At 40.8% G+C, this 25,644-nt stretch overlaps 1 protein-coding gene across 11 annotated transcripts in view; it reads right to left on the bottom strand.

Annotated features, from left to right (window-relative positions):
• Positions 1–25,644, bottom strand: part of mast2 (microtubule associated serine/threonine kinase 2) — a 456,242-nt gene that overhangs the window by 25,927 nt on the left and 404,671 nt on the right. For all 11 annotated transcript variants that reach the window (XM_072273698.1, XM_072273699.1, XM_072273700.1 and 8 more), the window contains 6 exons: positions 24,172–24,310; positions 22,074–22,206; positions 12,308–12,473; positions 8,441–8,542; positions 7,835–7,957; positions 6,512–6,621 (listed from right to left, as the gene is read on the bottom strand). In XM_072273698.1, coding sequence (XP_072129799.1) covers positions 6,512–6,621; positions 7,835–7,957; positions 8,441–8,542; positions 12,308–12,473; positions 22,074–22,206; positions 24,172–24,310 — 773 coding nt within the window. The remainder of the gene's footprint in view (positions 1–6,511; positions 6,622–7,834; positions 7,958–8,440; positions 8,543–12,307; positions 12,474–22,073; positions 22,207–24,171; positions 24,311–25,644) is intronic.

Here is a 25,644-nt window from a genome sequence, read left to right as displayed (position 1 = left end):
GCTGAGGAGTTGGTGCAGGAGTGAGGGCTTCATGTTTCTGGACAATTGGGCCTTGTTCCAGGGAAGACGGGACTTGTTCCGATGGGATGGGTTGCACCTGAACTGGAGGGGGACTAACATCCTTGCGGGAAGGTTTGCTAGTGCTGCTCCGGGGGGGGGGGGGGGGGGTTAAACTAGATTTGTAGGGGGAGGGGAACCAGAGTGTTAGAGCAGATAGTGAGGTGGAGGAAGATAAAGGTCATGCAAGAACTGCAAGTATAGTGCATGGAGTAAAGCCAGACCTAACATATAAAGAGGCTTTGAGGAAAGAGAAGCAGAATAAAGGGTGTAAAGGTAGTAAGGTAGAAGGGCTAAAATGCATGTACTTCAATGCAAGAAGCATCAGGAACAAAGGTGATGAACTGAGAGCTTGGATACATACATGGAATTATGACATAGTGGCCATTACGGGGACTTGGCTGGCACCAGGGCAGAAATGGATTCTCAATATTTCTGGATTTCAGTGCTTTAAAAGGGAGAGAGAGGGGGGATAGGGGAGGAGGGGTGGCATTACTGGTCAGGGATACTATTACAGCTACAGAAAGGGTGGGTAATGGAGAAGGATCCTTTTTTGAGTCAGTATGGGTAGAAGTCAGGAACAGGAAGGCAGCAGTTACTCTATTGGGGGTATTCTATAGGCTCCCTGGTAGCAGCAGAGATACAGAGGAGCAGATTGGGAGGCAGATTTTGGAAAGGTGCAAAAATAACAAGGTTGTTATCATGGGTGACTTTAACTTCCCTAATATTGATTGGCACCTGATTAGTTCCAAGGGTTTAGATGGGGCAGAGCTTGTTAAGTGTGTCCAGGACGGATTCCTGTCACAGTACGTTGACAGGCTGACTAGGGGGAATGCCATACTAGATCTAGTATTAGGTAGCGAACCGGGTCAGGTCACAGATCTCTCAGTGGGTGAGCATCTGGGGGACAGTGACCACCGCTCCCTGGCCTTTAACATTATCATGGAAAAGGATAGAATCAGAGAGGACAGGAAAATTTTTAATTGGGGAAGGGCAAATTATGAGGCTATAAGGCTAGAACTTGCGGGTGTGAATTGGGATGATGTTTTTGCAGGGAAATATACCATGGATATGTGGTCGATGTTTAGGGATCTCTTGCAGGATGTTAGGGATATATTTGTCCCAGTGAGGAAGATAAAGAAGGGTAGGGTGAAGGAACCATGGGTGACAAGGGAGGTGGAGAATCTAGTCAGGTGGAAGAAGGCAGCATACATGAGGTTTAGGAAGCAAGGATCAGATGGGTCTATTGAGGAACATAGGGTAGCAAGAAAGGAGCTTAAGAAGGAGCTGAGAAGAGCAAAAAGGGGGCACGAGAAGGCCTTGGTGAGTAGGGTAAAGGAAAACCCCAAGGCATTCTTCAATTATGTGAAGAACAAAAGGATGACAGGAGTGAAGGTAGGACCGATCAGAGACAAAGGTGAGAAGATGTGCCTGGAGGCTGTGGAAGTGAGTGAGGTCCTCAATGAATACTTCTCTTTGGTATTCACCAATGAGAGGGAACGATGATGGTGAGGACAATATGAGTGAGGTTGATGTTCTGGAGCATGTTGATATTAAGGGAGAGGAGGTGTTGGAGCTGTTAAAATACATTAGGACGGATAAGTCCCCAGGGCCTGACGGAATATTCCCCAGGCTGCTCCATTAGGCGAGGTAAGAGATTGCTGAGCCTCTGGCTAGGATCTTTATGTCCTCATTGTCCACGGGAATGGTACTGGAGAATTGGAGGGAGAGGAATGTTGTCCCCTTGTTCAAAAAAGGTAGTAAGGATAGTCCGGGTAATTATAGACCAGTGAGCCTTATGTTTGTGGTGGGAAAGCTGTTGGAAAAGATTCTTAGAGATAGGATCAATGGGCATTTAGAGAATCATGGTCTGATCAGGGACAGCCAGCATGGCTTTGTGAAGGGCAGATCATGTCTAAAAAGCCTGATAGAGTTCGTTGAGGAGGTGACCAGGCATATAGATGAGGGTAGTGCAGTGGATGTGATCTATATGGATTTTAGTAAGGCATTTGACAAGGTTCCACATGGTAGGCTTATTCAGAAAGTCAGAAGGCATGGGATCTAGGGAATTTTGGCCAGGTGCATTCAGAATTGGCTCGCCTGCAGAAAGCAGAGGGTTGTGGCGGAGGGAGTACATTCGGATTGGAGGATTGTGACTAGTGGTGTCCCACAAGGATCGGTTCTGGGACCTCTACTTTTCATGATTTTTATTAACAACCTGGATGTGGGGGTAGAAAGGTAGGTTGGCAAGTATGCAGACGACACAAAGGTTGGTGCTGTTGTGGATAGTGTAGAGGATTGTCGAAGATTGCAGAGAGACATTGATAGGATGCAGAAGTGGGCTGAGAAGTGGCAGATAGAGTTCAACTCGGAGAAGTGTGAGGTGGTACACTTTGGAAGGACAAACTCCAAGGCAGAGTACAAAGTAAATGGCATGATACTTGGTAGTGTGGAGAAGCAGAGAGATCTCGGGGTACATGTCCACAGATCCCTGAAAGTTGCCTCACAGGTGGATAGGGTAGTTAAGAAAGCTTATGAGGTGTTAGCTTTCATAAGTCAAGGGATAGAGTTTAAGAGTCACGAGGTAATGATGCAGCTCTATAAAACTCTGGTTAGGCCACACTTGGAGTACTGTGTCCAGTTCTAGTCACCTCACTATAGGAAGGATGTGGAAGCATTGGAAAGGGTACAGAGGAGATTTACCAGGATGCTGCCTGGTTTAGAGAGTATGCATTATGATCAGAGATTAAGGGAGCTAGGGCTTTACTCTCTGGAGAGAAGGAGGATGAGAGGAGACATGATAGAGGTATACAAGATATTAAGAGGAATATATAGAGTGGACAGCCAATGCCTCTTCCCCAGGGCACCACTGCTCAATACAAGAGGACATGGTTTTAAGGTAAGGGGTGGGAAGTTCAAGGGGGATATTAGAGGAAGGTTTTTTGCTCAGAGAGTGGTTGGTGCGTGGAATGCACTGCCTAAATCAGTGGTGGAGGCAGATACACGAGTGAAATTTAAGACTACTAGACAGGTATATGGAGGAATTTACGGTGTGGGGTTATATTAGAGGCAAGGTTTAAGGGTCGGCACAACATTGTGGGTCGAAGGGCCTGTACTGTACTATTCTATGTTCAAAGCTAAGTACACATAGTTCTGTTTCCCAATCATCTTCCTATTTTAACCAATATATGATACAGTGCAAAAGCCTTTGGCACCCTAGCTATCTATATATCTATCTACATCTACATACATCTATATATATGTGTGTGCCTTAGACTGTTCTGTATTGTAGTACTGTACAATCACAGTACTGTATAAACAATTAATAGTGAAGTAAATGACATAAAAACTTGCCAAGCAACTAAAAGAATCTTTAAAAAAATGTATAATTTTTTAAAATCCTTTTTTTCCCCTCAAGCCCAACTGCTGCTTCAGTCAAATGGATATTTAATCTAAAGCAGTTTCTGAGCAGTCAATCCCCAATGTAAAATCTGGGAATCTCGGCAAATTCCCACTACTGCCTCTAACTGTGGACACTACACTTTTGACAGTAGGAAATTTAAATTTTCAGCATTTATTGGCAAGATACGGGATATTGCCTACACATAAATGTACTAACTTACAAAATATAAGATAAAATTATAAAATCCTTATTATTTTTGCTCTGTTAAAAGTGCTTGCCAATATTTTATTAAGAACATGTTTGTAAACTGAATAAAGTATAGATAAAGTTCATACACAAGTGTCAAACTACTGTTAAAGCAGTTGTCATTTTAAATACTGACCCGCACTTTTACATGTTTTGTTTGTGCTGGGAATACTGAGTGTGCTTTGTGATTAATTATAATTTAACCTTCTTGCAAAGAACTTTACAAAGCACTCTAATCACTCCACTCCATGTTATACTGCAATAGAAGGTCAGTTCTGATCTTTATATAAAATGGAATCCTTCTACCTTTCCAGAGAATAAGGATTTCACAGCATTTTATTTTTGCAATACTTGACATGGCAATATAAAAGCTGATTCAGTTTCCAACAATTTTCTAAAATAATTATTAAGAGAAGCATATTCTGACCTTTTTAGTGAATGCTCCTTTCACCAACTGAATCTCATTGCTTTACTTACAAAGAAATGCACTGTACCTTAAAGAGCAATGCCATTGTTGTGCACAGTAAAATTTACATTCAAATGAAAATCCAACTAATATGTCTTTAACATTGTTAATTAAAATTGTGATGTTGACAAAATTTGATGCTTTTTTACCCCTACATACTGAAATAGGATCCTTATTAGGTTGACACACACAAACACAGCAGGTCAGGCGGCATCTATGACAGTCGGCGATTTGGGCTGAGACCTTTCATTGGGACTGGAAAGGAAGGGGGGAAAAGGAGGAGGAGCTTAGGAGACAATGATGCCTAACAGTGACTCTTTTGTTTCCATCTTCAGAAACAGCTCTATTTCTATCTTTAATATTTCTATATTTTTCCTTTCAGGGTTCTTTTGAAGACCCTGACCTGGAGTTACATGCTGACTTCGGTTCTTTACGGGAATGGGACCCGCTCTCGGGGTCTCACAATTGGCCATTATCCCATATACCAAGGACGTGACCTAGAAGATTAGCTCACCTTTGGAGTTTTGGGATTTCTTGGCTCTGGAGCCAGGCAGACTCAAGGTCGTGGGAGTACACGGAAGATAAAAAGCAGCAAGCTGGCTGCTGGCTGTGTGGCCAGAGACCCGAGTTCTTTGGGCACAGAGCTCGGAAAAAGCGATGTAACATACTTTTAACATCGTAAATCAGCCAGTTGTTTGTTATGAGTTGCTCCCCTCTCACTGCGAAATGGAGACACCTCTTTTTCCCTTATTAGGGAGAGAGAGAGTCTGTGGTATGTCGAATTACCGGGCGAACAATTAGTCTTTGGGGTACTGCAAGTCTGTGTCTTTATTGATGCTTGCTGCACGCTTGAGTGCTTGGTGGAGAGTGCTGATGAGGGGGATCGTTGGTTTGCTGCTGTTTATGTGTGGGCGGGGGAGCTGGGGGGGCTTTGGGGTTCCAACATTTAACTATCATTCATTCTTTGGGGCACTCCTCTGTTTTATGGATGCTTGCAAAGAAAAAGCATTTCAGGATGTATATTGTATACATTTCTCTGACATTAAATGTACCTTTGAAAAGAAGCCAGAACAAGGAGGTGCAGGGGGGGAAGAGGTCAAGCTGGAAGGTGACAGGTGAAGCAGGAAGGTGAGGGAGGGAGGATGAAGTGAGAAGCTGGAGGTGAAAAGTGGAAAAGACAAAGGCTGGAGAAGAAGGAATCTGCTGGGAGAGGAGAGTGGACCATGGGAGAGAGGAAAGGAGAAGAGACACCTGGAAGAGTTGACAGGCAAGTTAAAAGAAGAGGTAAGAGGCCAGAGTTGGAAATGAAAAGGGGGAGGGGAAAATAATTACTGAAAGTTGGAGAAATTGATGTTCATGTCATCAGTTTGGAGGTTTCCCAGACAGAATATGAGGTGTTGCTTCTCCAACCTGAGAGTGGCCTCATGGTGGCAGAAGAGGAGGCCATGGATCGACGTGTCGGAATGGGAATGGTGATAGGAACTGAAGTGGTTGCCCACCAGGAAATCCTGCTTTTCGTGGCTGAAGCTGACGTGCGCAACAAAGCAGTCCCCCAATCTATGCTGGGTCTCACCAGGTCACACTGCAAGCACTGGGTAGAGTCGACGACCTCAAGAGATTCACGTGAAGTGTTGCCTCACATGGAAGGACTGTTTGGGGCCCTGAATGGAGGTGAGGGAGGAGGTGAATAGGCAGGTGTAGCATTTTGGCTGCTTGCAGGGATAAATGCCAGGAAGAAGATTAGTAGGTAGGACAATGGACAAGGGAATCATGGAGGAAGCTATCTCTGCAAAAGGTGGAGATTGGATGGGTTTGGGGGTGGGGAGTGGATGGAGGAGTAAAGATGTGTTTGATGGTAGGGTCCCGTTGAAGATGGCGGAAATTGCAGAGAATTACCATGTTGGATGTGGAGACTCATGCTGTGATAGGAGAGGACGAGGGGAACTCTATCCCTGTTAAGGCAGTGGGAAGACGGGGTGAGCATGAATGGCCAGGAAATGGAGGAGATGTGGGTGAGGGCAGCATCTATGGTGGAGGAGGGGCAAACCAAGTTTGTTACACTGAACTTTGGAATTATGTGATTGGAAATGAGTTAAACTGAACTTTTAGGAACAGGCAAATACTTTTAATACTCTGTTTGATTAAAACTTCACCACCCTTAGTTCTTAGCATATTTCTCAATTTCTCTTCACAAACATATCTCCCTGTCACTTGTCTACAATTTACACAATGTGGTTCAAAAGTGATCATTAATGAATTACAATACTGAATTACAACAAACACTGAAAAAGAGACCTTGCAGTAAACTTCACATTCATTAATTTAGATATTGAAGTTACCTTGCTGAATCTCGGTGAACACGATGAGAACTGCTTAATTTCTACATGGTCATCATCATTGGTGTCATCTTCTTCATCAGAATCAAGATGGTGGTACCTGTCTGATCGGGCTATGATAAAAAAAAAATGGGAACTAATTCACTGTTAACCAATTGTCATCATTCCACATATCAGTTCAATTAAAAACTTCGTGAGGATAACACGACACACCACATATAATTATCAGATATAAGTACTGTTTGAAAGTAATGGACCAAATCATATCAGCAACAAAAGGAGATGGTAAAAATGAGTTTCAACCTAAAAGCTACACATTTAACTGCTTTTAGTGTTTTTTTTTCTTCAGACTGTGTGCATTAGATTTTTGCTTAACCTAAAATACAGATATCAGTTGTCTAACTGGTGCATACTAGTTACAATGGGGTGGCAAACTTGAACACTTAAACTCAATGTAGACCAATTTCCAGCAAAAGTTTACATTCTTCTTTTGGTACTGTTTTGTCCTGCTTGACCTCTATGAGCTGGAAGATTGAAAAGGACCATTTGAGCAGTTATTTCAAATTCAAACCAAAATAATAGGGAGAAAACATCTCTCTGCTTTTTACAAAAACAGTGAAATAAGAATTACGCAAGTTGCAGGTTCACAAGTCAATATTACTAATAAAGTTACAGCAATAAACTACAGCAACTGTTGAAACACCAAGACCAATGGACTTGGATGATATTCCATTTTACATGCAGCACATCCTTAACCTCAACAAATCTTTAACTTCTTCAAAGAAGGGCGTTTGATTTTAGTGCACCTAGTGAGCATAAATGGCAACAAAAAAAGTGGCTGGAAAAATTACTATTCTTGTCACAAGAAGGTTGTAAAATAATAATCAATCAAAAACATGAATGGGTGATGCTTCTGAGGTTGCACAAAAATTTTCAGATGCTGGAATCTGGAATGACACACAAAAACCTGTTGGAAATCAGATCAGGTAGGATCTATGAAGGGGAAGTGCTGTGTATCCTCGATTAATGCTGCCTGACCTACTGACTTCCTCCATGTTTCCAAGGTTGCTTAATTTCATCTGTGAATGTCAAAACTGCTTCCTCTGATTTCAATATCTTTAATTAACAAGTTACTCCAAGAAACGTGCACTCAGTAAGTTAAATTATTGGGTAACAATGTTAAAATGTAATCTAGAAATCTCAATTATAAATTTTGGTTAATATGTGTAATCAGCCAAGAGGAAATGAAACAATAGGAAACAATGAAGGATTTTAGTTAAGATTTTAGCTTTCAACCCAAGCTCCAGGTTTCTAAGCACTACTTACTATCAAAGTAACTAGTGTCATCTTCCGACTCAAGCTGAGGAATAAATTCTGCCTTCTGACGCAGCAGAGTATTCCAATCCAAATCTGAGAAGAACCGATGCTGCTTAACTTCATAAGCACTTCCTAAGAAGAAAACAGATTTATGCCGATTCAAGTACACCTGTCACGATTCCATATTATACACTTCACAACCCTATAGCCTCTCTCTCAAGTCGTGACCACGTTTCATTATAATACAAAAAGTTAATATATTGTGGCAAATTTATCTATAATAAGCAAATACACACATATCACATATAAACAGTACATAGGCATGCACTCATACTTCAATAAATCTTTAGTCAACAAGTAATAAGATTGCAATATTGAAGGCTAATCACCAACATCTTTAGAAAGAAGAGCAGGAATGATAATACCACAAGAGGACTAAGAGGAAGGCAGACAGTGTGAGACAACTGATATGCACTTAAAAATTCATAGCTTTTGACTTCACCTAAGGCTATGATACTCTGTGTTCACATTCAAGAATTTTAAATACTAGTTCATTAAAATTTCACAGGTATTCTTAACAATGACGATATTTCAAATGTACATGCTCATCATTACCTGTACCCAGCCGTTCCAATGGATTTTGCCTGAGCAATTTTGAGATGAGGTCTTCAGCATCAGGTGGCAAAGCTTCTTCTCCATCAGGCCAAGCTATCTGATCTGTGCATTGAAGTAAGTAGTTAACAATGCAAGTTTATATGAACATAGTATTATGAACTGCAATATCTAATTTAAAAACTGCAACAAATTAAATCAATCAAACCACAAATTCCCCTGGCTTTTAGTTCTCAGAATGATCAGTCCAGTACTTTATCTTATCCTTTGTCCAATAAATATTTTAAGTGTTATTTGTATATACTGATTAATATCCGTCTAAAAAGATAAAACCAACATGCTTCTGCCACTTTCCTAAGGAAATATTCCAAAATTCCTACATTGCTCTATGTAGAAAAGATCCTGTGAATGTCATCTGTGTTCTTTTATTCACACTTTGCTTCAGAAGTTGCAATGAATCACAGAATGGGTACAATACAGTAGATTGCTATTCAATCTGCTTCTTTGCACCATCAATCTAGTCAGTCCCACTCCCTTACTTGTTCCAAATGATCCTGCAAATTGCTTCTTTTGAAATATCTTTCCAGATCCATTTTAAATACTGTAATTCAATCTGCTTTAACTGCTGGGCTCTGGCAATACATTCCAGACACTAATCACTTGCTATATAAAAATCACTTGCTATATAAAAATATTTTTCTTTGTATCACTTTTGCCAGTCATCTGCATTCTTTATTGCCTGGTTCTTGACCCCTCTGCCAATGGAAATTATTTCACTTGGTCCTCTCTGTCAGTATACTTTGTGATTATAGACACCTCTATCAGATTCCCTTTACAACCACCTCTGTATTCAGGAGAATAACTATATAACTAAATTCCCTGATCCCGAGAATAATGCAGCAAACAGAAAATGCCTGAAACATCAGATCAGGCAGCAGCTGCAGGAAGAGAAACAGAGTTAATGCTCTAGCTCAATGTTCCCTGATCAGAACAGAAAAGTGCTGATTTCGTGACTGTTTTTCAATCTTATGTTGAGACTTGTTGAGGCCAAAGAGAGAGAGATCAGAGTGGGAGTGGGATGCAGGAGTGACAGGGGAGTTCCACAATTTCAAGTAACTTGTTTCCTCTACTTATATCAGAACTGGCCAATTCTGCTACAAGGATATTTATCTGTAATATAAATTCAGAATTCTCCTTCCATTGACATTGCCTGATTTGTTGGATATTTTCAATATTCTCTTTTGGTATCAGATCTCTAACACAGCTCTGAACTGCACTATACAGCTTTTTCAAGTCCTTTTGTTTCTCCTCTCGTTAACTGCCCTCAATGATCTATTCATCAGAAGGCTTCATAAACAGCATTTCACCATGGCAACCCTGGCCTTATCCTATTACTCCTAGTATTACCTTTGTTCTGCCCATTGCTCCTTTACACGCACTCTGTAGCTTTAGACTATTTTCCTCCTTCTTAGTTCTGTTCAAGAGCCTTTGACTCGAATCATCAACACTTATTCCACCGATACAGCCTTGACTGCTGATTTCCACGACCTGCAGTTTTTATATTTCCAGCCGTTTGGTAAATCCCTTCAGCACTCTCTAGAGATTTTATATTTTTCCTGAAATCTGCTATGAAATGCACCAGCTATGGCTGAATTAGTGTTTTATAAATTGACATTATGACTTCCTTGTTTCTATACTCTATTCCTGAATTTAAAAAGCTCACAGTACAATAAGCTATTTAAATAACTTCTTAAATTGCCTTGTTTATATAGCCACTTCTCATTCTTTCTATGAAATGTAACACTTCACATTTCTCAGCAAACGTTTTAATGTTATCTGACTAATCAAGGAGGCAGCAGGCATCTCCCTGAAGTCTGTAACTGTTTTTGCTTGGAGTTCTCATTTCTTACAAAGAAAGGGAGTATCTATGGTTGTGTTGAAAGCATTGAAACAGAGCCTAAATGGCAATGTTCTGGAATTATTTGATAACACATTATATTTTCTTTTTAAATACTGAGGAAATGATCAGCTTACATCATTGAAAATAAAGTTGTAAAGTATAGAAATAAATAAATGCCAGTTTTTCTTCCAGCATCTGGGAGATGTGTTGGAAATTTTTGCTGAACTCAGTCATGATATTTAGTGACAGGTTCATGCAAGATTTCTACTTTATTTACTATAAAAAAAAACATTTTTCCAACAGAGCCCAGTTTACAGAATTACAGTTCCCGACTGCTGACTCTACTGCTCCACTGTGCAGCAGAACTTCATCCATGGATTTAGCCCTGAATTCCATTAGTTGTCAAAGACCTGTTTAGATCTGCCTTGAAACCTTATAGTATTTAGAGTTACCATTTCACAACCACAATGCTAATACGCTCCGATACTTCCAGAAAACAAAAGATGCTGATGCATTTCGCATCTACTTTTGCTACCTTTAATTTCTAAATAGGATTATGTGCATAATTTTCTTATATGGCAGCAAAACTTACACATCTAATTGTTTCCAAAGGTTTAATCTACTCTCAGCTTCCTGTTTTCAAGACAGGGAACTTTCTTCATGAGAAATTCCCTTAAGCTCTAGAATCACTCTGCTCGGTTCTTTAAAATAATCTGTTAGAAACTAACCAAATATCCTCTTTGAGATGAGGCATGCAAATCTAGTAGAGAGTATCAGATTTAGTTCAAGAGATGTAGGGTAGAGTTAGAGAATATTATCTTCTGAAACTCAGAGTTGTGTGACTGGAAATTGCACTAATGGTATTAGTGACTGTGTGGCAACTGTGCCCAAATTTAGCAATGAATTAGAAATGTGAAGGAAATGGAAATAAATGGATGAAGCGCAGGGTAGGCACATATGAACTTTGACCAACTGTGTGAAACAACAGTGAGTTAACCCATTTCTAAATTGCAATCCTATATAAACGGTGCTGAATGCTATTTCTAGAACATTGTTTGATGTCCTGTGTAAAACTCTAATAGCTATTCAAAGTTCAAAGTAAATTTATTATCAAATTTTTATGTTTAAATTTATATGTCACCATATACACCCCTGAGATTTATTTTCTTGCAGGCATACCCAATAAATCCATAATAGAATAATAACCATAATGGAATCAATGAAAGACTTCACCAACTGGGAGGTCAACCAATATGCAAAAGACAACAAACTGTGCAAACACAAATAATAATAACAATAATAATAATAAATAAGCAAGAAATATTGAGAACATGAGATGAAGAGTCCTTGAAAATGAGTCCTTAGGTTGTGGGAGCATTATTATAATACACAGCAGAAATCGCTAGACATATAGCCCTGAAGGAAATATAAACGACTGGCCTTTGAGAACTTTCCTAACTTTCATGGTCTTAAGCCTTCCCTCTCTTTCTGTGGGATACATATAAAAGTCTCCGTCCCTCAACTCTTCCTTTCATACTCAAAAAAATTGCTCTTGTAGCCTTAAGGACAGAATTCGGAATTGAATTATCTCAGCTAACCAGCCCTTCATGTTTTGTGTCAGAACTGACCAGATCTGATTTAAGTTTATCTACCTGTAATAATAACTTAGTTTTTGCTCTCCAAAGAAGCTGTCTAATCTGCTAAGCATTCTCTTGTGTTTCAGAATTCAGGCAACAATACAGCTTCTGCACCGCAGTTTCAGCATATTTTTGCACTAAATGTCCTTACTCATCTGGTGGAAACATCGTATAACATGGACGGGTCTTGGTCTCTACCAATTGACAAACATTCACTTTGTCCTCTGGACACCACACATGCTTTGCAACTTGAAATCCACTCATTTTTTCATTTTCTGATGGAGAGTCCCCAAGAACCATTAATATAGTGAAAATAAACCAAATACAACTTACCACTAATTACTTGTCCAAATAGTTCTTCTGGAGTATCTCCAAAAAATGGAACGCATCCTACCAGAAATTCATATAGGATTATTCCCATGGCCCACCAATCCACCGGTTTCCCATAGCCCTGTCGTAGTATCACTTCAGGAGCAATGTACTCCGGAGTTCCACAAACCTGTATCAACAGAAAAAGACTTTGTCAGGAAATACATTTCTCAATGATATTTTAAAACCAGTTTTGTAAGCGTCAAGTGGTGAAGCAAATGGAGTTTTCACTTGGATGAGTCTTTCATGTGATAAAGCAAAGTTTTAGAAGATTCGATAATTATACTAAAAGAATTTAATCAAAGAGTATTTGATAAAAGTCACCTGGCAGTCAGGATTAAGGATCTATGATCATTTGAAAACTTGACTGACCAACACAAAATGCAACAGTGAAGTACCAAGCTGAAAATGTCCATTAATCATTCATTTCCCAACATCAAGTTAATGGGAAACTTCATGCTCACCTTTAATATCAAACTACTTCTGAAATCTTTTTTTCTTTACAAAGTTCCTTCATGAATACTTTACTTCAGAGCTCCCCGGGAAAAGGAACAAACGTGAGATCTATATAGATCAGGTTAATGTGCTGGATCATGCTGAGATAGTGTCGCAGCTTCTGAAAAACATTAGTATAGATAGACCTCTGGGCCAGACAGGAGATACCCCAAGTTACTAAGGGAAGCAAGGGAAGAGATTGCTGGGGCACTGACAATGATCTTTGCATACTTCCTGACCACAGTGGGATAGCAAATGTTATTGTTATTCAAGAAAGGTATAGGGATAATTCCAGAAATTATAGACCAGTAAATCTTATTTTAGTGATAAGCAAAGTATTGCGGAGAATTCTTAGATATAGAATTTATGAGTATTTAGAGAAGCATAGTTTAGAAAATCACCACGGCTTTGTGAGAGACAGATCATGCATCATGAATCCAATTTATATGGATTTCATATGACATTTGACAAGTTCTCCATAGTAGACTCAATCAGAAAGTCAAGAGGCATGGGATCTATGGTAATTTGGCTACATGGATTCAGAATTAGCTTGCTCACAGCAGGTAGAAGATGGAGCCTGGAGGCCAGTGACAAGTGGTGTTCTGCACGGACCCCAAGACCACTGCTCTTTGTGAGCTTCATAAACGACTTGAATGAGGAAGAGGAGGGGTGGGTTAGCAAGTGTGCAGATGACATGAAAGTTGGTGGCGTTGTAGAAGGTTGTCAGAGGTTATAACAGAATATAGACAAGATGCAGAACTGGGCAGAGAAGTGGAAGATGGAATTCAATCCGGAAAAGTGTGAAATGATACACGGTAGAAAATGGAACTTGAAGGTAGGATGCAAAGTTAATGGCAGTATGCAAGAACAAGGGGATCTTGAGCTCCAAGTCCATAGATCCCTCAAAGTTGCTGCGCAAGTTGATAGGGTGGTTAAAAAGGAGTATTGTGTGTTTGCTTTCATTAATTGGGGTATTGAATTCAAAAGCCATGAGGTAACGTTGCAGCTCTATAAATTTTAGTTAAACCACACTTGCAGTATTGCCACACTTGCAAATACACATTTGGTCTCCTCATTACAGGAAGAATGTAGAAGTGTTAGAGAGAGGATAAGGAGACATTGCTTGGATTAGAGAACATGTCTCATGAGGAAAAGTTGAACAAGCTAGGGTTTTACTCTCTGGAGTGATGAAAGACAAGACGTGACTTGACAGAGGTGTACAAGATGATGAGAGGCATATGTATAATAGGCAACCAGCACCTTGTTCCCTAGGGTAGCAATGGCTAATACTGGAGAATTAATACTAAAGTGAGTGGAAGAAAGTTCAGCGGAGATGTTGAGGTAATTTTTTTAAAATATATACAGAATTTTTTTAAATATATCCACTAACTTCCGGGGCACCTAGGGGTGACTCGAGCAACAGCAGTACTCACAATGGATACAATTAAATATTCTTGTTTCAGCCTGATACAGCTAAAAAGCACAACTGCTTCCAAGGTCAGTACAGTCAACAAAGATGTCTTAATGTGTTTAAACAAACTACCGCTGCTTAAAGCTGATGGAAACAACACTGATCGTTGTCGGAAGTGCCCACGTAAGACACCACAGAGGAAGCGTGGCTGCAGAGTGGGGTTACAAGTGCGTTTAAGGAAATGGGGTTTTAAACTCCCTATATCAACTATTTTGCTGGCAAATGTGCCATCTCTGGTGAGTAAAATCGATGATCTCAGAGCTAGGGTGCTGAATCAGAGGCACATCAGGACCGCGTGTGTCCTTTGTTTCATGGAATCCTGGTTGCCCCTTCTGTACCGGATGCAGCCATTCAGATCGACGGGTTTACTATACACTGTCAGGACAGATTTATAGAATCTCTCAAAAGCAGAGGTGCTGGAGTATACCTCATGATCAACTCTTCTTGGTGCACAAATATATCAGTGTTGTCCCAATTCTGCTCACCAGACCTAGAACATCTAGCAGTTAAGTGCCATCCTTTTTACCTACCATGGGAGTTCTCTGGGGTCATTCTGGTAGTAGTTTACATTCCACCTCAGGCTAATATCAATCGGGCTTTAGATGATCTGAGCAACGGAATCAAGATGCATGAAACATCGCATCCTAATGCCTTCACCATTGTTTTGGGAGATTTTAACCAGGCCAGTCTGAAAAAATCACTAAGCAATTACCATCAACAGATCACTTGCAATACTAGAGGAAACAACACCATCAAGAATGCCTACCGTGCTATTTCACACCTCACTTCAAGAAGTCTGATCACCAGGATGTACTTCTACTCCCCGAGTATAGGCAGAGACCGAAGACTGCAGCACCAGTAGTAAGGACCAAGAAGATATGGACAAGGGAAGCACAGGAGTGCCTACAGGACTGCTTTGAATCAGTGGACTGGACTGTATTCAGGGATTCATCTTCGAACCTGGATAAGTATGCTGCAGTTGTTACCGACTTCATTAAAACCTGTGTGGAGTGTGTTCCTACAAAGACTTACTGTACATTCCCAAACCGAAAGCCGTGGATGAACCAAGAGATATGTCATCTGCTGAAGGCTAGATCTGTGGCATTCAAGTCTGGCGATCCAGGCCTGTCCCAGAAAACCAGGTATGATTTGCGGAGGCCTATTTCAAGAGCGAAGGGACAATTTCAAATGAGGTCGGAGGCGACGACAGATGCATGGCAACTCTGGCAGGGTTTGCAAAACATTACTTCCTACAAAGCGAAACCCAATAGCATGAATGGCAGCGATGCTTCACTACCAGATGAACTCAACGCCTTCTATACCCACTTTGAAAGGGAGAACACAACTACAGCTGTGATGGTCGCTGCTGCACCTGATGGCCCTGTGATCTGCATCTCAGAGGCTGATGTTAGGCTGTCTTTAAAGAGAGTGAACCCTCGCAAGGCAGAAGGTCCCAATGGAGTACCTAAAACCTGTGCCAACCAACTAGCAGGAGTATTCAGGGATATTTTCAATCTCTCACTGCTACGGGCGGAAGTTCCCACTTGCTTCAAAAAGGCAACAATTATACCAGTGCCTAAAAAGAATACTGTGCGCTGCCTTAATGACTATCACCCAGTAGCATTCACATCAACACTGATGAAATGCTTTGAGAGGTTGATCATGACTAGTCTAAACTCCTGCCTCAGCAAGGACCTCGACCCATTGCAATTTGCCTATCGCCACAATAGGTCAATGGCAGACGCAATCTCAATGGCTCTTCACATGGCTTTAGACCACCTGGACAACACAAACAACCATATCAGGATGCTGTTCATCGACTATAGCTCAGCATTTAATACCATCATTCCCACAATCCTGATTGAGAAGTTGCAGAACCAGGGCCTCTGTACTACCCTCTGCAACTGGATCCTCGACTTCCTAACTGGAAGACCACAATCTGTGCGGATTGGTGATAACATATCCTCCTGATGATCAACACTGGTGCACCTCAGGGGTGTGTGCTTAGCCCACAGCTCTACTCTCTATATACACATGACTGTGTGGTTAGGCATAGCTCAAATACCATCTATAAATTTGTTAACGATACAACCATTGTTGGTAAAATTTCAGGCGGTGATGAGAGGGTGTACAGGAGTGAGATATGCCAACTAGTGGAGTGGTGCTGTAGCAACAGCCTGGCGCTCAATGTCAGTAGGAAGGGTAAGACGGAGGAACACATACCAAGAGTGAGCAGTTTCAAGCTCCTGGGTGTCAAGATCTCTGAGGATCTAACCTGGTCCCAACATATTGATGTAGTTATAGAGAAGGCAAGACAGTGGCTATACTTTATTAGGAGTTTGAAGAGATTTGGCATGTCAACAAATACACTCAAAAACTTCTATAGATGTACATTGGAGAGCATTCTGACAGGCTGCATCGCTGTCTGGTATTGGGGGGCTACTGCACAGGACCAAAAGAAACTTTAGAAGGTTGTAAATCTAGTCAGCTCCATCTTGGGTACTAGCCTACAAAGTACCCAGGACATCGTCAGGGAGCGGTGTCTCAGAAAGGCAGCGTCCATTATTAAGGACCTTCAGCACTCAGGCATGCCCTTTTTTCACTGTTACCATCAGGCAGTGAAGACAGCTTCTTCCCCTCTGCCATCCGATTCCTACCTAAATAGACACTGAACCCTTGGACACTATCTCACTTTTTTAAATACACAGTATTTCTCTTTTTTGCACAATTTTTATTCTATTCAATATACATATACTGTAATTGATTTACTTACTTATTATTTTTATTTTTTTCGTCTTCTATATTATGTATTGCATTGAACTGCTGCTGCGTAGTCAACAAATTTCACGTCACATGCAGGTGATAACAAATCTGATGCTGATTATGGTGGGTTCCTGGAATGCACTAGCAGGGTTGGTGGTGGAATCTTACACAACAGGGACATTTGAAAGACTTGTAGGGAGATGGATGAAAGAAAACTGGAGGGTTCCTGTAGGAGGGAAGGGTTTGACTGATCATGGAGTAAGTTGGCACAATACCATGAACCAAGGGGCCTGTATCACGCTGTACTGTTTTATGTACAAGCAAATTCTGTGCTGGACCTCACAATCCATCTTATTCTATTTTTTAAAGCTATATGGTATGAATTGGAAATTTTATCTCCTCAAATTCTTGTCTGTAACCAAGCCGTACCACAGACTGATGGATAAATTTATTTACAGTTATCGTTCTGAATACTCAATGTCATCTGTTGGCTCTACCAATCGTTGCAGTACTTTTAAATAGGCAAGTATTGGAAATGGTATCAAGTCCCATCATTCTTGAATTTAACAGATTTGCTTTATTAAGTACACTGTCTCAAGTGCAACAATAGATTAGAAGTAAAAAAAAAATTTTCCAAGTTATGCTACTGAAATATACAGACTCTGAAGTCAGTAGCAAATCCGGTTTAATGCCTACACAATAAGAATACTGCCACCCCGCCGGCCCATCTGCGACTGTGCTCCATTATTGGAACCCACATGGAGTGCAGCGGCAGACCAGCACCTTGTTGAGATTCTCCAGCATTTATATTAAAATACTGCATTCTGATCCTGTGCCAGGTTATACCTGATGCAGGATCCGCTTGACCAATGATTTCAATAAGAACTGAATAACATGGAGAAAAAAAGAGGAAAAGACATGGAAAATACCTTTATTTTAAATTATGTTGTTTGTTTATTTAATTGAGTTTTAAGATGCATTTTACCATCTTGCTAATGGTTTTTAATGTTTTTTTGTAATTGTTTTAAAAAGCTCCGTTCATCCAAGATGTTCAGAAATATTTGAAAACTGTGACAATTTTGAAAATCATCTTTGCCAGTTTTCAAAACATCCAGAGAAATTTACAGGGGAAAGCTTGCAGAGGTTTGCCAAAATAAGGCCTTTCTACCATTGACAAACAAGAAAATTTGCAGATGCTGGAAATCCAAGCAACCCACACAAAATGGTGGAGGAACTCAGCAGGCCAGGCAGCATCTATGGAAAAAAGTACAATCGATGTTTAGGGCCAAGACTCATAGGTAGGACTGGAGAAAGAAAAATGAGGAGCAGATTTAAAAGGTGCGGGGAGGGGAGAGAGAAACACAAGGTGATAGGGTGAAACCGGGAGGGGAAGGGGAAGGGGAAGTAAACAGTTAGGAAGTTGATTGGTGAAAGAGCTACAGGGCTGTAGAAGGGGGAGTCTGATAGGAGAGGACAGCAGGCATGGAAGAAAGATAGGGGGGGGAGCACCAGAGGGAGGCGATGGGCAGGCAAGGAGATAAGGTGAGAGAGGGAAAAGGGGACGGGTACTGGTGGGGTGGGGGGGGGGGTTATCAGAAGTTTGAGAAATCAATGTTCATGACATCAGGTTGGAAGCTATCCAGACCGAATATAAGGTGTTCTTCCTCCAACCCGAGTGTGGCCTCATCACGACAGTAGAGGAGGCAATAGATTAACATATCGGAATGGAAATACGAAGTGGAATTAAAATGGGTGGCCACTGGGAGATTCGGCTTCTTCTGGTGGACAGAGTACAAGTGCTCGGTGAAGCTGTATCCCAATCTGTGTCGGGTCTCATCGATTTTCAGGAGACCACACTGGGAGCATTGGACACAGTTATATGAACCCAACAGACTCATAGGTGAAGGACTGTTTACGGCCTTGAATGATAGTGAGAGAGGAGGTATAGCACTTCTTCTGCTTGTAAGGATATGTGCCAGGAGGGAGATCAGTGGGGAGGGACAGATGGATAAGGGCATTGCAGAGAGAGCAAGCCCTGTAGAAAGCAGAAAGAGTGGAGGAGGGAAAGATGTGCTTGGTGGTGGGATCCTGTTGGAGATGGCGGAAGTTCCAGAAAATTATGTGCTAGACACGAAGGCTGGTAGGGCGGTAAGTGATGACAAGAGGAACCCTATCCCTGGTAGGGTAGCGGGAGGATGGGGTAAGAGCAGACAGGCGTGAAATGGAAGAGACGTGGTTGAGGGCAGCGTTGATGGTGAAGAGATGCCCCTTTCTTTGAAAAAGGAAGACACGTCCTTTGCTCTGGATTGAAAAGCCTCATACTGAGAGCAAATGTAGTGGAGATGGAGGAATTGAGAGAAGGGGACAGCATTTTTACAAGTAACCAGGTGGGAAGAGGTATAGTCCAGGTAGCTGTGAGAGTCCATGGGTTTATAACAGACATCAGCACATAAACTGACTCCAGAGACAGAGAGATCAAGAAAAGGGAGGGAGGCGTCAGAAATTGTCCAGGTAAATTTGAGGGCAGGGTGGAAGTTGGAGGCAAAGTTGATGAAGTCGATGAGCTCAGCATGGATGTAAGGAGCAGCACCAACGCGGTTGTCAATGCAGCATAGGAAAAGTGAGGGTCAGACACCAGTGTAAGCTTGGAACATAGACTGTTCCATGTAGCTGACAAAAATGCAGGCATAGCTGGGACCCATGTGAGTGCCCATGGCTATACTTTTTGTTTGAAGATAGTGGGAGGAACCAAAAGAGAAATTATTAAGAGTGTGGACAAATTCCGCTAGACAGAGGAGAGTGGTGGTGGAAGGGAAAAACATTCCTTGAAGTAAGATTAATTTTTCAGCTAACGTAAGACCAGGGTAGAATACAGCCATAGTTAATAATTGATGAATGCAACTTAAAAAAATACTGACACAGCAGAAGAGTAGTTTTACTAAGGCAAATCATCAGGTAATTATTATGAATCCCCGAGGATGCTTGAAAATTATGCACACTTGCGGACTTCCTAAATACAACAGGGAACTTATGCCAAATTATTGAACAGCTTTGTGTCATTACTACAAACTGAGTTGAATCTCTCATAATTATTGCACTTAACACATTGAAAGGTCATTCAGTCTTTGACTTAGACACACACGCACACACAAAGGAAGGAAAAATAGTTCTCAAATGCTCTATTTTCTTATCCATAATGCTACTGTCTTGAATGGTAAAACAAGAAACACGTCACATATTAAGATTATATGGTCTATGATATTTTTATATGTATGCGATAGCTGTTTTATTCTACAGATTGTTCAAATTTACAAATGACCAGTAGTGATTTCTATTTTACCGCATACAAGCAAATTGTGGACTTAGTTTGAAAGATATTGTGTGAAAGAAATATGAAATGCTTTTTATCCACATTCATTCTACCTGTCAGCAGCGCACCATTGCTCCCATGTGTACCATCTGCAAAATGCATTGCAGAATTGCTTCAATCCAATTTCAAGAGCACTTCTCTGGCCCATTATCTCAACTATCAGAAAAATAAGGCCAGTAAGCACCTGGGATCAAGAATATCAATAGAAACATAGAAAACCTACAGCACAATACAGGCCCTTCGGCCCACAGAGTTGTGCCGAACATGTCCCTACCTTAGAAATTACTAAGCTTACCTATAGCCCTCTATTTTACTAAGCTCCATGTACCTATCCAAAAGTCTCTTAAAAGACCTTATTGTATCCGCCTCCACCACCGTTGCCGGCAGCCCATTCCACGCAATTACCACTCTCTTGAGTAAAAAACTTACCCCTGACATCTCCTCTGTACCTACTCCCCAGCACCTTAAACCTGTGTCCTCTTGTGGCAACCATTACAGCCCTGGGAAAAAGCCTCTGACTATCCACACAATCAATGTCTCTCATCATTTTATACACCTCTATCAGGTCATCTCTCATCCTCCGTCGCTTCAAGGGGAAAAGGCCGAGTTCACTCAACCTATTCTCATAAGGCACACTCCCCAATCCAGGCAACATCCTTGTAAATCTCCTCTGCACCCTTTCTATGGCTTCCACATCTTCCTGTAGTGAGGCGACCAGAACTGAGCACAGTACTCCAAGTGTGGTCTGACCAGGGTCCTACATAGCTGCAGCATTACCTCTCAGCTCCTAAATTCAATTCCACGATTGGTGAAGGCCAATACACCGTACGCCTTCTTAACAACAGAGTCAACCTGCACAGCTGCTTTGAGTGTCCTATGGACTTGGACCCCAAGATTCCTCTGATCCTCCGCACTGCCAAGAGTCTTACCATTAATACTATATTCTGCCATCATATCTGACCTACCAAAATGAACAACATCACACTTCACTCCGTCTGCCATTTCTCAGCCCAGTTTTGCATCCTATCAATGTCCCTCTGTAACCTCTGACAGCCCTCCACACTATCCACAACACCCCCAACCTTTTGTGTTATCAGCAAACTTACTAACCTATCCCCCCACTTCCTCATCCAGGTCATTTATAAAAATCACGAAGAGTAAAGGTCCCAGAACAGATCCCTGAGGCACTCCACTGGTGACTGACCTCCATGCAGAATATGACCCATCAATAGATTCTCCTTCAAGCCACAATCTCATTTGATGTGTTCCTAGAATGGCACTCATTCTTTGTTACTGGATCTAAATGCTAGAGTTACCACTCTGAATTACTGCAGTTCTTCTGGTAAAACCCTTCAGATGACAGCAGTAATTAAAAGAGGTAACTCACCAGTACCATTTTGAAAGCAATTAGCGACTTCTAGAGTCACAAATGATTTAGTCTTCAAAAATAGTCTTTACTACCAACTAATATTAAATCAGAAAGCAATGAGTTACTTAGATTATGAATACTTAAATTTATTTATGAGTCGCAATAAGATTAATACCAACTGTATTTGTCAGCAATCCATTCACAAAAAAGTCAGCAATGACAGCATTTTTTAAAAATTCACAAGATTATATTGATTTTTCACCTGCTTATCAAGAAATTCTCTTGCATCTTTTTCAATGTGTCCTTCATATAAATTGGTTGTGAGACTCATCAGACCAATCTTCGAAAGTCCAAAGTCTGTCAGCTTAATGTGACCCATTGAAGTGATGAGAAGGCTGTAAGATGAAAGCACTCAAGTCAATAACAGAGACTATTTAAACAGCTCAGGCTTTGTGATGAATTATATGGCTGCCAAAACATTTTCAAAAATCAAACTCTCTAGAAAGTTCTATAAATAAATTGCTTGTAATTTGAATTTTCCACAGTATTAAGTTTTGGAAGTGTATACATCAATAATACTCAGATGGAAGTGAATTCAAGGTACTAACTTAATCTGACTTTGAGATGTTTGCTCAAAACACTTCAGGTACTTTATGAGCAACAGACTACTGTAATTGAAATAATTATTTGGTTATTAGTGGTATGCTTTACAGGTGGCCATTTTATGATTATATTATAAACAATTTTTTGAATACAGCTCCTTGACATATGCTATCCTAAAAGTAACTTGGATAACCTTAGTTTAAGCACTGACTTTTTGAGCGTCTTGTTAAATACTGGGCCAATTAATAGCCAAATATAGACAAAGGTGAGTGTAACATACAATCATCGAGCTCACTTTTAAACAAATTAGAAATGAAAGAATAACTTCATTTATATACAGCTCTGTGCCAGAGAAAATACGCATAAAACTTAGCATGGATTGAAATTAACAAATTTCACACATATTCAAAATGATCAGATTGTTGCTGAGTTAAAGAATGGCAGATAAAATATTGAAAGTACAAAAGGAGAAACTCGGGTATTTGGTCTAAGTACCTTCAAACATTATGTATGGCTGTTCAGTAATTGGTACTGAAGACTCTGGAAAGGATTTAGCAGCTATGCATTGAAGCTTGCTATCCTGAGGCTGTAGTCAACAAGGCTAGTCAACCACTGTGTTATTATAAAGATTATGACGAAATACATTTTTTCCTGAGCTTCCCAAATTTCTGAAAAGATTGTCTTTGTTATAAATTGTTATGTCATTTTGGACCTAACTTTACAGGCCAAGACAGCGAAATGAGGTGATGGCAAGTCTAGCACTTTGGGCAATGGATGGAGGAGGAAGAGAGAAGGAAATCCATCAGATTCATTCAAAACCAAGTGGGGAGAATTAACAAATAATCAAGAGGCCTGGTAAATACAGCAAAAAATGATGTCAGTAGCAGTCAGAGTGAAAGAAAGTCAAAAAAAGGATAGAGGAGAGTAGAGAAATAAAGAGCTATGAAAAAGAAAAGACTAAAAGATTTGTGGTATGTTAATACTGTCATTTATGGATTCTCTGTATTAATTTGCAACTGAATATAAATAAAAAATTAGATAAATATCTTTTGCTTCGAATAAAAGTAAATTATTTTTGCTTTTCGGTATTATAAGAAAAATAATCAGATACTAATGAATACTTCATTTCATTTCTGTTTTACAAAATGAAATCAATTTTCCCAGCAGCTGACAGATTGAGAAGCTAGCAACAAGAAGAAAATATTGGCCAATACACCAGGAGAATTCCCCAGTTCAAACTTAAATAATAGAATGCCAATGCCTGCTTAATGTCTCATTAAAAAGACAACATCCTCTAATGTTGTAATACTTAGTACTTTTCTGAACTGTCAAATCTGGAATGGGAACTCCAGTAAGAGGTGAGACTGTTTGCACTGACCATGGCTATCACACAAGATCACCACTTATTTTTTGGTTTACAATAATACTCATAAATAGAACTCACAATATGGTAAATTCTGTTTATTAGCTTGTAACTAAGATAATACAATCTATTGTATTATAAGAACTAGCATATATACAAATTAAAATGTCAAAAAACCCTTTCCTCAGGGATGCTGCTTGACCCTCAACCATTTGTTTAATGTCAGTGATAGAGAGGATTTGCATGTTATATTGATGTCAACTGGTTTACAAGTTGTTATTCACAACTAAATCAACAAATCAAGAAGACATCTAACATGCAAGAAAAACAAGCACTTCAGACATAGGTTGCAAGTCTAGAAGAAAACAATAAATTCAAATTCAAGGATTCATACTTGTCTGGCTTGAGGTCTCGATGAACAACACCATAATTGTGCAGATATTCTAAAGCTAGTACAGTTTCTGCAAAATACATCCTGGCCATTTCAACAGGCAGAGCACCAATATTCTTCAGTAAAGTTGCACAGTCCCCACCTATGGTACAAAATATAAATATAAAGGACATGGTTATAGAGTAACGGTAAAATTGTCAGATGCTGGAAATCCAAAGCAACACACACAAAATGCTGGAGGAACTCTGCAGGCCATACAGCATCCATGGAAAAGAGTACAGTTAATATTTCAGGCCGAGATCCTTCAACAGGACTGGAAAGTAAGGGGGAAGGAGTCAGACTAAGAAGGTGGGGGAGGGGAGGAAATAGTACAAGAATGCAAATAGGAAGTAGAATTGAAATGGGTGGCCACCGGGAAATCCCTCTTTTTGTGGTGGACGTAGCAGAAGTGCTTGACGAAGTGGCGCCCCAATCTATGTCAGATCTCACCTCCACACAGGAGGTCACACTGTGAGCATTGGATGCAGTAGATGACCTGAACAGACCCTTAAATGAAGTGTTACCTCACCTGGAAGGACTGTTTGGGGTCCTGACTGGTAGAGAGGGAGGAGGTGTAGGACAGGTATAGCACTTGTTCTGCTTGCAATGATAAGTACCAGGAGGGAGAACAGTGGGGAGGGATAAATGGACAAGGGAGTCATGTAGGGAGCAATCCCTGCAGAAAGCAGAAAGCGGGGGAAGAGAAAGATGTGCTTGGTGGTGGGATCCTGTTAGAGAGGGTGGAAGTTCCAAAGAATTATGTGTTTGGACATGGAGGCTAATGGGGTGGTAAGTGAGGACAGGAGGAACCCTATCCCTGGTGTGGTGATGGGAGGATGGGGTGAAGGCAGATGTGCGCGAAATGGAAGAGGTGCGGGTGAGGGAGCAAAGCTGGTGGAGGAAAGGATGCTCCTTTCTTTGAAGGAGGAGGACATTTCAGTTGTTCTGAAATGAAAAGCCTCATTTGACAGCAGATGCAGCAGAGATGGAGGAATTGAGGTAAGGGAATGGCATGTTTACAAGTGACAGGGTGGGAAGAGGTATAGTCTAGATAGTTGGGAGAGTCAGTGGGTTTGTAAAAGATATCAGTAGACGGTCTGTCTTCAGAAATGGAGACAGAGAGATCGAGAAAGGGGAGAGAGGTGTCAGAAACGGACCAAGAGAATTTGAGGGTGGAAGCTGGAGGCAAAGTTGATGAGCTCAACATGGGTGCAGGAAGCAGCACCAATGCAGTCATCGACATAGTGTAGGAAGAGTTGGGGAGTGATGCCAGTGCAGGCTTTGAACATGGACCCTTCTATGTAGCCGATAAGAAGACAGACATAGCTGAGACCTATGCGAATTCCCATGGCTACACCTTTGATTTGAAGAAAGTGGAAGGAGCCGAAGGAGAAATTGTTGAGGGTGAGGACCATTGTTGCCAGATGGAGGAGAGTG

Source organism: Mobula birostris, chromosome 12 (genome assembly GCF_030028105.1).
Source record: "Mobula birostris isolate sMobBir1 chromosome 12, sMobBir1.hap1, whole genome shotgun sequence".
NCBI lineage: Eukaryota > Metazoa > Chordata > Chondrichthyes > Myliobatiformes > Myliobatidae > Mobula > Mobula birostris.
The sequence above is the reverse complement of the archived record's forward strand: the minus strand, read 5'-3'. Positions and strand labels throughout refer to the sequence as shown.